The sequence below is a fragment of the Trachemys scripta genome, chromosome 13 (genome assembly GCF_013100865.1).
Source record: "Trachemys scripta elegans isolate TJP31775 chromosome 13, CAS_Tse_1.0, whole genome shotgun sequence".
In the NCBI taxonomy this organism is placed as follows: domain Eukaryota; kingdom Metazoa; phylum Chordata; order Testudines; family Emydidae; genus Trachemys; species Trachemys scripta.
This window is the reverse complement of record NC_048310.1, coordinates 28,111,792-28,124,167: the sequence shown is the minus strand read 5'-3', so window position 1 is coordinate 28,124,167 and position 12,376 is coordinate 28,111,792. Positions and strand designations below refer to the sequence as shown.

Sequence of the window (12,376 nt, the reverse complement as noted above, 5' to 3'; positions counted from 1 at the left end):
ATTAGTAATCTAACACTCTGGATTCAGTAATGAGCAATTATCCAGTTAAATTCCATTAAAATATTAGCTATAATGTTTATCAAATTAGCAAATGTGGTTTGTAAAATGTCAATTTTAGAAAACTGGCACCACAACAAATTCATAAATTCGATCCCTATTCACATATATGATCATCCCACATAGAAACCAGGACATCACAGAGGGGATGGGAAGAGATGTGAGGGGAGGTCCCTCACAATAACCAAGACCACAAAGGGATGGGCGGTGGGAGATAGGTAACTGAGGGGTATCCCATGGCACTCACAGGCTCTACAGAGTGGAAGGGAGAGATGAGCTGCCTTGTACCCAACAGGGTGAGGAGAGGTGCCAGCAGGGCCACCCAGAGGATTCAGGAGGCCTGGGGCAAAGCAATTTTGGGGGCCCCTTCCATAAAAAAAGTTGCAATATTATAGAATACTATATTCTCGTGGGGGCCCCTGCAGTGCCTGGGGCAAATTGCCCCACTTCCCCCCCCCCCCCGGGCGGCCCAGGGTGCCGGCAGAGGTTCCCATGGTAGTCAGGGCCCCACAAGGGGCAGGGAGGGATGGGTGCTGGGAGGGGTTCCCATGGTGACCAGGGCCCCACAAGGGGCGGGGAGGGATGGGTGCTGGGAGGGGTCCCCATGGTAAGTGGGGTCCCACAGAGGGAGAGGAGGGATGGGTGCTGGGAGGTGTCCCTATGGTAAGTGGGGTCCCACAGAAGAAGGGGAGGGATGGGTGCTTGGGGGGTTCCCATGGTGACCAGGGCCCCACAGAGGGAGAGGAGGGATGGGTGCTGGGAGGTGTCCCTATGGTNAGGGAGAGGAGGGATGGGTGCTGGGAGGTGTCCCTATGGTAAGTGGGGTCCCGCAGAGGAAGGGGAGGGATGGGTGCTAGGGGGGTTCCCATGGGGACCAGGGCCCCACCGGGGGCGGGGAGAGATGGTTGCCCCAATGGTTCTCTCTCTGGGGCACAGTTCCCCGGCACCACCAAAAGGGGTCACTGTGGCGGGAGGCTGCAGCCGCTGCTGGCCCTGATGCTCCCTCTTCTCCTGGCAGCGCGGGGGAAGGGGAGGTGCTTCCATTTCTCCCCAGGCAGCCTCCGGCAAACCGGCCGCCGTTGCTTTGTGCGCGAGAAGCGGAGGCGGCGGCCGCTGCGTGGAGTCCCGGAGCCGTGAGTGCGGGGCTCCCAGGGCCTGCCGGGCCGCGGCCGAGAGGGGGGCAGGTCTGCTAGAGGGCGGGCGCAGGGGCTGTCCCCGTCCGAGCCTGGGAGCCCAGCCCCGGCGCAGAGCAGAGGGGAGGGTGGCGTCCACTGGGCGCCCTACGGCAGAGGGTTAAATGTCTCTGGGTCCGGCCCGAGCTCGGGATGCTGCGCGGAGCCCTGAAGAGCATCGGCCTCTAATTAACGTTGTTTGTGCAGCGCATCCTCTATCCCCAGGCCCTTTCCGCCCCCGACACGCAGCCATCCCGGGGATGGAGGGAGCCGGCTGGCACTAACGGGCTTCGGCTCTTGCCGGCCCATTAGCGAGCTTCGATTCAGTTCGTTATCGCTCTTTAACGCTGTATTTCCAACCATTTGTTAAGCCAGATAGAGATGCCTCAATTTGTTTGTCTCCTTTTATATTGCACCATTCTGAGATCCATTGAACTTGGCACCTCTGTGGGTATTAAGCTTCTTCAGTTGAGCTAACCTGGTTGAAAAATACACCTTTGTGCCTGTCAAGATGGGGCCTTGGTGTCTAGAAGGCTGCTCTAATCAGGTCACACTGTTTCCATAAACTATATTTTGAGAATACATCCAAGTGTGCATGTATCCAGACCATTTTGCCACTCGGTTACTTCTGAAATTATGCTGCAAAGAAACCAGTACTTAGGGTGACCATACGTCCCGTTTTGGCTGGGACAGCCCCTTTTTTAAGCCCTGATCAATTGGCAAGAGCAAACAGGACAAATGACCGCTTTTGTCAAAAAAGTGGGGTCAGACGGAACATGCGATGTCAGCCCTGCATGGGGGTTCAGGCCAGCTCCACACAGTGTCCTGCTTTCCCTTGGGGAAATATGGTCACCCTACCAGTACTGGACTTCAAATTCATATTGATAAAATGTACAAGTGCTTATATATGAATGCTGGAAGTCTAAATACTAAGATTGGTGAACTAGAGTGTCTGTTGTAAATGAGTAGGTTGGTATAATGAGCATCATGACAATTTGGTGAAATGAGGATAGTCAATGGGACACGGTAATACAAGGGCTCAAATATATAGGAATAACACAGTAGGTTATGCTGTTTGGGGAATGGCACTAAAAGAAGGCATAGAGTCAAAATAAAAATCTTAAATTAATCAAATTGTACTGTAGGAGCTCTGTGGATAGAAATTCTATGCTTGAACAGTAAGAGTTTAGTAGAAGGAATGGTGACAATGATTGTGAAATGCTTAGGGAGATTAGAGAGGCTCCAAAGGCAGAAAATGCAATAATAATGGGGGATTTCAACTAACCTCATATTGACTAGGTATGTCACTAGAAGCAGGGACAGCATGAATGAATGCAGCTTGTCTTGGAACCCACGTAGGGAGAGGTAATTTTTGATTTAGCACAGGATCTGGTCCAACTGGCAAATATAGCTGAACCGCTCAGTAATAGCGGCCATAATGTAATTACATTTAACATCCTTGTAGGGTGGGAAATTGCCAGAGAAACCCACCACAGTAGCATTTAACTTAAAAAAGGGGGCAATAACAAAAATGAGGAAGCTAGTTAAATGGAAATTAAAAGGAACGGTCACAAAGGTGAAATGCCTGCAAACAACATGCAGACTATTTAAAAACACCTTGATAGAGGCTCAAGCTAAATATTTTTGTCCTACCCTCCAACCCCCCCCAAAACAAAACAGTAAGAGGACCAAAAAAATGCCACCGTGGCTAAACAGCAGAGTAAACAAGGTCGTTAGAGGCAAAAAGGCATCTTTTAAAAATTGGAAGTAAAAATCTTACTGAAAAAAATAGGAACGTAAACTCTGGCAAGTCAAATGTAAAAGTATGATTAGGCAGTCCAAGAAAGTTTTTGTGTTCTAGGCTAGTTGCTCTAAAAAAATTGCTGTTAGAATTTGAAAAGTATTTCAGAAGCAGGAAGCCTGCCAAAAAGTCAGAGGGACCACTGGATGATAAAGGTGCTGCAGCAGGGGTGGGGAACCTTTTTTCTATCGGAGCCGCTAGCCCACAGAAAAAATTGGTTGCGGGCCACACATAGCCCCATAGGGGGCGGTAGGGCTCGGGGCTTCCCCCCGCAGTGGGTCAAGCCAGCTCTCATGGCTTCAGCCCTGTGGGGGGGCCTGGAGGCTTGGGGCTTCCCCTAGGCTCCGGGCTGGGGCCAGAAATGAGGAGTTCAGGGTGCGGGAGGGGGCTCCAGTCTGGGGCAGGGAGTTGGGGGGGGCGGGCTCCAGCTGGGGGTGCGAGCTCTTGGGTGGGGCTGGGGATGAGGGGTTTGGGTTGCAGGAGGGGACTCCAGGCTGGGGCCAAGGGGTTTGGAGTGTGGGAGCAGGCTCCAGGTAGGGTGTTGGAGGAGGTTTGGGGTGCAGGCTCTGGGAGGGAGTTTTGGTGCAGGAGGTGGCTCAGGGCTGGGGCAAAGGGTTAGGGTGGGGATGTGGGGTCTAGGAGGGAGTTAGGGTGCGGGAGGGGGTTATGGTGCGGGAGGGGGTTCTGACCTGGGTTGGAGTGCAGGTGGGGTGCAGGGAGGGAGTTAGGGTATGGGGGGGTTCAGACCTGGGGCAGAGGGTTGGGGTGAGGGTGCAGGGAGGGGGGTTCCAATCTGGGACAGGGGATTCGGGGTGTGGGCTTCGGCCAGGCGATGCTTACCAGGGCTTTGGAGCGGAGCCTGGAGCGGAGCCGGAGCACAGCTCCAAAGCCCCGGCACTTACCTCAGGTGGCTCCCGGTCGGTGGTGCAGCGTGGCTAAAGCAGACTCCCTGCTAGGCAGAGGAGCCAGGCAGCTCTGTGTGACGCATGCCCCCTGCGTCCGCAAGCACTGCCCCTGCAGCTTCCGCTGGCCGCGGTTCCTGACCAATGGGAGCTGCAGAGCTGGCGCAGGGGGCGGGGGTAGTGCGCAGAGCTTTCCTGATCACCCCAGCTCCTAGGGGCCATAGAGACATGCCTGTCGCTTCTGAGAGCTGCGCAGAGCTGACTGGACTTCTGGCAATCCAGCGAGCGGAGACTTGCTGCGGGCCAGATGAAATGAAACAATGGGCTGGATCCGGCCGTAGGTTCCCCACCCCTGTGCTACAGGAGCACTCAGGGAACACAAGGTATTTGCAGAGAAGCTAAATGAATTCTTTGCATCAGTCTTCGCTGCAGAGGATGTGAGGGAGATTCCCACACGTAAGCCATTGTTTTTAGGTGACCTATTTTAGGAATTGTCCAAGTTTGAAGTGTCAGTAGAGAAGGTTTTTGAATATATTGATAAATTAAACAGTAAAGAGTCACCAGGACCAGATGGTATTCACCCAGGAGTTTTGAAGGAACTCAGACATGAAACTGTAGAACTTCTAACTGTGGTATGTAACCTATTGCTTAAATCAGCCTCTGTATCAGATGACTAGAGCATAGCTAACATAATACTGGATTTTTAAAAGAGACTCCAGAGGGGATCCTGGCAATTACGGGTCATGAAGCTTAACTTCAGTACCAGGCAAATTGGTTGAAGTTATAGTAAAGAATAAAATTCAAACAGCTAAATGAACACAATATGTTAGGGAAGAGTCAACACCACTTTTGTAAAGGGAAACCATGCTCCTCAATCTATTAGAATTTTTTGAGCATGTCAACAAGTATTTGGATAAGGATGATCCAGTGGATATAGTGTTCTTGGAATTTCAGAAAACCTTTGACAGGATCCCTCGCCAAACGCCCTTAAGCAAAGTAAGCAGTCATAGGGTAAGAGGAAGGGCTTCTCATGGATCAGTAACTGGTTAAAAGACAGGAAACAAAGAGTAGGAATAAATGGTCATTTTTTGCAGCAGAGATGTAAATAGCAGGGTCCCCCAAGGATTTGTATTGGGACGAGTACTGTTCAGCATATTCATAAATGATCTGGAAAAGGAGTGAACACATTTACAGATGATAAAAAAAATTACTCAAGATAGTTAAGGTTACTGCAAAAACATACAAAGAGATTTCACTCAACTAGAGATGATCCACAAGCTTGGTTATGAAATACAATATTTTTAACAAGTTGCAAGCTGTCAGTTGTTTAAAAAAATTGCAATGTACTATTGCTGTTTAAAGACTGTTTTCTCACTTCACTTGTGAAGAGAATAAATGCAATGTATTTTGTTTCCCTAGGAATTAAAATGTCATCTTGGGTTAAGGTTACCAGGGGTCAAGTTCAGAAACCTATTGTGGATAAAAGGTAAAGTAAAATAAATATAAACACTTGAACATTTGTTTCTACAGATACTTATGAAAACACTAACACTTATTTTCATATACGAGTCTGAGAATTGTGGTCATTTCACTGTCATTGTTTTAAAATTCAGTCACTTTAAAGAGTTGAATGTCTTTAACAAAACAAACATGCATATATATAGAATATATAAAAAGGAAAATAGAAACAGTCACACCCAATTCTACTTACTATAATTCTATGAAATACATAATTGTATTCTTTAAGGCCCCAGTCCTGGGAAGACTTCATCATATTAACTTGATGCAGTGAGTTGTTCCATTGACTACAGGGGGACTACTTAGGCCTTGGCTACACTTTCGGATTCACAGCACTGCCGCGGCAGCGCAGTGAAGTGCGAGTGTAGTCGCACCGCCAGCACTGCGAGAGCTCTCTCTCAGCGCTGCAAGTACTCCACCTCTCCGAGGGGAATAGCTTGCAGCACTGCAAGCGAGCGTGCAGCGCTGCAGGCACTGATTACACTGGCGCTTTACAGCACTGCACTCGCTGAGCTCAGGGGGCATGTTTTTTCACACCCCTGAGCGCAGCAAGTGCAGCGCTGTGAATTGCCAGTGTAGCCAAGGCCTCTGTGTGTGAAGTTAATCACATGTTTAAAATTGGAGCCTATGTTTAGCATGAAACAGTGATATTCTACTTCTATAATCTTGAAAACAAATTAGCTAAGCATTTAAAATATCAACATATGAACATTTGGTATCTGCTGGAAATTGTTACTTTTATCGTGTGCATTTTATGTTATGAAACAATAGCTTGAAAGGAACTTTGTAGTCCGTATGAGAACTACAATTTGTAAAATTTTCTGAAATGAATATTGTATATACTGTTGTTAGTGTCATTTGTGTAACTTATAGAGGAATAAGGAAGTACTCTATCCAGTTGTTGGTAGTACTGTACTGTTTGAACACACTCTGATGTCTGTGCGAATCGGTGTTCAAAAACATTCCTAAAATATTGTGCTTGGACAACACATTTTCAATCAGTCAGTTACATTTTCAATTCTAACTTCTATGGGGTGAAATGACTCCTATGCAGAGGACTAGCACAAAGTCTATGCACCACTTCAACCCCAGTTGATGTCCAAAAACAGTCTTTACGTCCTATGAGAACTTAAGTGGTGTGCAGACCTTGTGCTGGTCCTCTGTACGGGGTGAATTTCACCCTTAAGCCCCAATCTTGCAATTTATAACATATGGATGGACTGTTGTGCCCACAAAGAGCCATGTTGATTTCAGTAGGGCTCCATGAGGGTGCAGTAGTTTGCCTACATGCTGTAAATTGCAGAATCAAGACTTTGAACATTTTTTCATATATATCAATGAGGACTAGTACATGACAAATAGGTCGTTTTTCAAATTTCATATCTCTTTGTTTTTGAAGGAGGTGGAGAAAATCAGTGTGTAAAAAAGGTTTTTTGTGTGTGCTTGGATAACAAAAAACAATCTTGCACTGAAATTAAGCATGAGAAATCTCATCCACAATGATAAATTTGACATTCTAGTGCTCTAGTGGAAGGTCAGTTTGCGACTCAAAGAATTTCATACACTTCTTTCTGTAATTGTTGTTAAACATTTCAAAGGAATGGGCATAATAATTTAGAGCTAAATGGATGAACTGTGAAAGTAGAGAGCAGGGTTCGGTTGAGGAGCCTAGTCTCCAAGGATTGGGAAGCAATAATTCACAGTTTTCTTACAGAGGAACTACTGTGGCTAATTATCAGCCAGTGTGCTGAAGGGTTTTGGCCTTTCACCTATTTTCAATGTGGATATTTGCTCAAGAAAAGGTTAAGGGGTTGGGTAAGGCCTAGAGTTCCCTCGTTTGCTCAAGTGATATTATGGCTGAGGTTAAGGTGTCCAGTAAAGGACCAAAATGAAACTAGATTACAACTTGTCTACATTAAAAGTATATTAAAATAGATAAGACGGACTATCTTTACAAAATACCCTTTGAACAAACTTACTCAAGGTAACACAGACATCAAAGCATTATCATATCAAGGGTAGAGATTGGAAAAAATCATGTGCCTGCTCACCAGTGGGAAGCCTTCTCTGCATGCAGAGGGCCTAACCAGCACTTCTTTGCAGAATTCAAACTTTCATATAAAAAACCCAGACTGTTTCTAGCCACTTCTGTTATGAAGATGATCTACTGAACATAAGCCAATGTGGTAGTGATGGTGGTTTTCCTGAGTCTGCAGTGCCTCATAGCTGTGCCCACTAGCAATGTAAAATTAATAAGACTAATCACTCCTATTTGTGTGGGCAACCCTGTGGGCAGCAATGAAATAGTTGAGAGTATCAGTTTTGGTCTGCTGGCATCTGGCAAAATCTCATCAGCATAAATCAATGCTAGAATTTTTCATGGCCTCCATCCTCCCAAATACATAAATAAATAAATATATAAAAAATCTGTGGTGTGGGAGAAGACTAGAGTACCGGAAGCTTTTTCTGTGTTTTCCTTGCAGTATCCAGAGAAACGTCTTTTCTTTTCCAGTAGCTAGAAGTTGGTGAAGCTTCACATTTATCAGATATCAAGTAGCCAGATGCTGATATGAAAGCTGGAGCCCAATGCATGAATTCTAGCACTTCCATTACCTATGGCAGGAGGTTGTACTTTACAACACGTGATTCTTCCTGGAGATCACTGATGTGGAGGCTCTCTACTTCTCTTTTGCATCTATCATTGGCTAGTAGGTTTACTCCTCTAGCTAGTAGATATTTAGTAACTTTGTCAATTTTCTGACCTTTGGGACACTAAAAGTCTTGACCTACACCAAGAAGCAATTTTTAGATTAATGAGAATTGACCCAGGAGGCACTAAGTCAAAACCTATTTCTTAATCTTCAGACCTCATGTAGAACTTCCGGGATATTTCAAAATGTTGCTTTTTTTTTTTTTTTTTTTTTAAACTCAAGCAGTTAAATAGAACCTGACACCATCAGTTGATTTTAAGTAGCTTTTACATTCTCCTGTCCAATGACATTCATTTGAGAATAGTCAAAATAAATGAAGTAAGACCAAACAGCTGTCCTCATTATACTACCATTGTAGCTTGAAGAATCTGTTTCTTCTAAGTAATACATCTGTCAGTGTAATCCTAGATGTAGCTTTCTGCTGTCGTGCGTGAAGCCTTATAACTAACAGCTTAAATAGAAAGGCTTAGAGTACATTTTGATTTCTCAGTAATTAAATGCAAAGAATATCTGAAACTCAGAGTGTGAAGACCCCTGCATGTTCAGCACAGAATTAGATATGAAGTGTCTTTTCTTTATGGTACAGAGAGGAAAAAAATCTCTCTCTCGATTGGTACAGGATCTTTTGGCATCCATGTCTAGATCTCATAGTGGTACTTTGAGCATAATCCAAGAGCATCTGGTAGCAGTGTCTATAGGAGATAATTAGGACAGCTCACTTGTTTCTTACTTTCCTCCTGTGCTGGTCATCTTATTTCTCTGTACAGTCCACTCTCCTATTGCACCATGTCACTTTAAAGTTCTAGTGTTAAGATTTCAAGCTTTTGTAGAAGGTGTTTGAGACTAGATCTTCAGCCAGTCCCACTTTTGCATAAGACCATTTATTTATTATTGTAGCTACTTCATCCAGAAGTTCTGGAGGATTAAGATTATTATCCTAATTTTTGCTCAGTTACACAAGGGTAGTTTCTTAATCAATTTCTAATTCTTTTCTGAATGGCTTTCTAAATTTCATGTTTAGCAAGCAATTACCTTTATTTCTTTCCAAACTTTCATTTCCCTAAATAAAATTAATATACAGATCCAAGAACGTCTTTTGGTAAGGAGATCAGAATTTAGGATTTCTTATTTTGGCCAACAATTATTCTTGCCAGGTGAACAAAATCATGTATTTCAAAACCCTTTGAAGTTTGTCATGGAAAGGCCAGCTTTATCAACAAGCTGCATCTGGAAAAAGGGAAATCTTTTGTTAGACAGTAGCAGAGCAGCCAACTGGATCATTTTTGGGGTATGTTGTATAAATACATATAAAATATTCCTCTGTACACATCTCTTGATAGTTTATTAGAAATGGCAAGTTTACGAGCAATCTAATGCCCTGCTATATGGCTCATAACTGCTGCATAGCTCATGGGATGAAGGATAAAATATAGATTACTAGTGTTAGTAGTTGAATTTCATTTAATCAGTATCGCTAACTCTCCTTTCTTTGCTCTTTTCCTCTTTCTACAATTGAGGTGAGTAAGGTTTGCATATGCCTCTGAGTACTTGGGGCCTTCAAGAGATAGCTTCAAGGAACACACCTACTCCAAAAATCAGATTCCTTTACAACACAACACAATTTCCATTTTTTCTTTAGCTTATTCACTCCTTAAAACATTTTATGATAATCTGAAAGTGTGGTGCATAAGGTCTGTGCTGCTGAAGAAACTCAGCACATTTTACTAATCTTGATTTAACTGCTGTTTTTTTACGGTTTGTCGTCAATATAACTTAATCCAAGCTCTTTTCATTTTGGGTCCAGGCATAGACCCGGATGGATTCCACGCCTTCTGGAGTAAGTAATATGCAACAGATTTATTGAGTTTTTAAGTAGATTATAAAAAGGTGGACTTTTTCTTCATCCAGTTTTGTGTGTAAAAACGCTATTGTGCATTCTATTTGTAAGCGTACACTTGTTTTCCCTTCTAGATGTCTTCATAAGTTAGACTTGTATCAAAGTAAACAAAACTCCTTTAGTAAATGTTAGAGGGGACAATCTTACAGTTTTTGTTCACTTTTCCTTAATATTCCTTTAGTACTAGCATGAATGAGTTCTTGATCAGTCTTCAGGTCTTCACAATGTGCATATTATTTTCCCCAGTTTCTTCTATTCTTACCATTTTCTTTTCCCAAGTAGAGCCTCCTTAGCCTCTTATCTCCCTCTTCATTTCCTTCCCACATTCTCATATACTGTTTTATATTACCAACACAGTGATTTAAGACTTTTGTCTGTTTCTCCCAATTATGAGATAAACATTGATACTTCCCAGAATGCAGGATTTCTTCAAAAATAGTCAATGTGAACTAACTCTACAGTTGCATTCTTTTACTGGCTTTCTCAAAAGTTTTCTGATAATGGATGAAAACTTATAGAAGTTACTAGGTTTGTGTTTGTGGAAACAATATTTTATTTAGAATTATCCACTTTAGATTCCTGGCTATATCAGATTATTCCATCAAAATAATTAAGACTCCTGGAGAATTCAAATTCTTACTAACTAGGTTGAGAAACTAAGTTTTTAAAACTAAACTTCTGATTTTTTGGATATGGAAGTGTCCTCTTCTATTCTTTGCAGAAGAATTTTTGGACTACTATTGGGACCACCGCTTTTGTCCATCCAGTTATCCTTTCATCCTTGTTTCTTTCTTGCTATCTCAGCAGCAGCCATGCAATAGCACAGCCCAAAAGTGCTGATACTGGTAGAGCTGGCTGCAAGTGCAACAAGATAATGTTGCAGGATCCTGGTCCATGTCAAATGGCTGACATCTCCCAAGATGTTAGCACTTCTGTACTTGAGCAATGTGGTAATCTGTATTACCTGCTGCTGGGACCATTTATCTTGTGGTAGATTGGACCTACCTTATCAAGGTGCCTGGCATGCAACTAAGCATTAGGCACATCCAGTTTATATATAGTTAGTTCCTGAATAGGTTTTTGATGTGCTAGGATTTCCAAAGCAGTTTTCTAATTATCATGAATAGCTATCAGTTCCATTTTTCAGGTGATAAAATATTTGTAACTTTGACAACATAGTTAAAATATGAATAACTTAAGTCAACTACAGTGTATTTCAAGTGAAGCTGGCTCTCTACTGGTGTTGCAAGATTCGAGATTTTGTCTTAACTTTACCTTTTCTCCTATTGGTTGGTTGGCATCCAAATATCATGCTGCTTTTCTTTATGGCTACTGATTTTGTTTTTGGACATCATCCTAGTCAGCCTGTGTTCCCATTCAAAGCAACTTACTTTTGACTTTTTCATGTTGAGCCGTCTGCTTATTCCTTTTATCCTATGGACTTCATATTGGCACTACCCTCATGAAACAAAATTGTACCAAGCCTATGTGATCCTTATCAAATCCCCAGGCACTTGGTCTATTAGTGACTTAAGTTTCTCATACTAGCCTTCCCCTATTCACCTCAGAGTAAGAAGGTTTTCCCAAATAACTCTTGTGATTCTTTCTGTGTCCAGTCTTTTCTCTATATCAAATCCTATCTTGCTCTTCTTTCTGATGAAGTAGAACTGAAATATTATAGACATTAGAGATAAAGTTCTGTTAGGGCTTTTAGTCAATCCTCTTGCCAGTGCAGAAAAACTTCATTCTCCTAACTGTAATACATAAACTAATTATGTAATACATAAACTAACCTCATTTTCTGTCCTTAATTTGTATGCAAATTTAGGGTGTCTTTTCATCAAGATAATTAAAACAGTATGTTTGTGTAAATATACACATTAGATTGTCTCCCTGTTCCCCCACCCTTTTTGTGTTGCTTGTCTTAAAGTGTAAGCTCTTTGAGGCAGGAACCTTGTCTAACAGTTTGTACAACACATAGCACTCTTGAACCCTAATCTTCATTGGGGCCTCTGGCTACCACCATAATAGAAATATTAAGAATAAGAAAGTGAAGCACTCACCTGTGACCTTTTGTGTGAAAATATATTTGGCTTCGTTAGCATAGGCATCTCTTGCAGAACAAAATGAACCAGTGTATAGGATTGGATTTTTATAACAAATTAAATGCTTAAAATTATAGGTAAACTGAAGTTTACTACCATTCAAAAGCCTTGCTTAAATTACATTTATATACTTAGTTTTTACCACATCTTGTTATGGGCAACAAATCAGTTAAGTCTTTACTGCAAGATCCAAAATCAGTTGTGTTAGCATGT

General features: G+C 42.9%; 1 protein-coding gene across 5 annotated transcripts in view; it reads left to right on the top strand.

Moving 5' to 3' along the window:
• The first annotated feature begins 1,075 nt into the window (after window positions 1-1,075).
• The window catches only part of LOC117886535 (nuclear receptor coactivator 5-like), a 31,537-nt gene continuing 20,236 nt past the window's right edge, over window positions 1,076-12,376 (top strand). For 4 of the 5 annotated variants that reach the window (XM_034788444.1, XM_034788442.1, XM_034788445.1 and 1 more), the window contains exons 1-3: window positions 1,076-1,190; window positions 5,352-5,418; window positions 9,966-9,998. In XM_034788444.1, the coding sequence (XP_034644335.1) occupies window positions 5,360-5,418; window positions 9,966-9,998 (92 nt within the window). In that variant the 5' untranslated portion in view covers window positions 1,076-1,190; window positions 5,352-5,359. The remainder of the gene's footprint in view (window positions 1,191-5,351; window positions 5,419-9,965; window positions 9,999-12,376) is intronic. The other variant, XM_034788443.1, reaches the window with a different exon arrangement.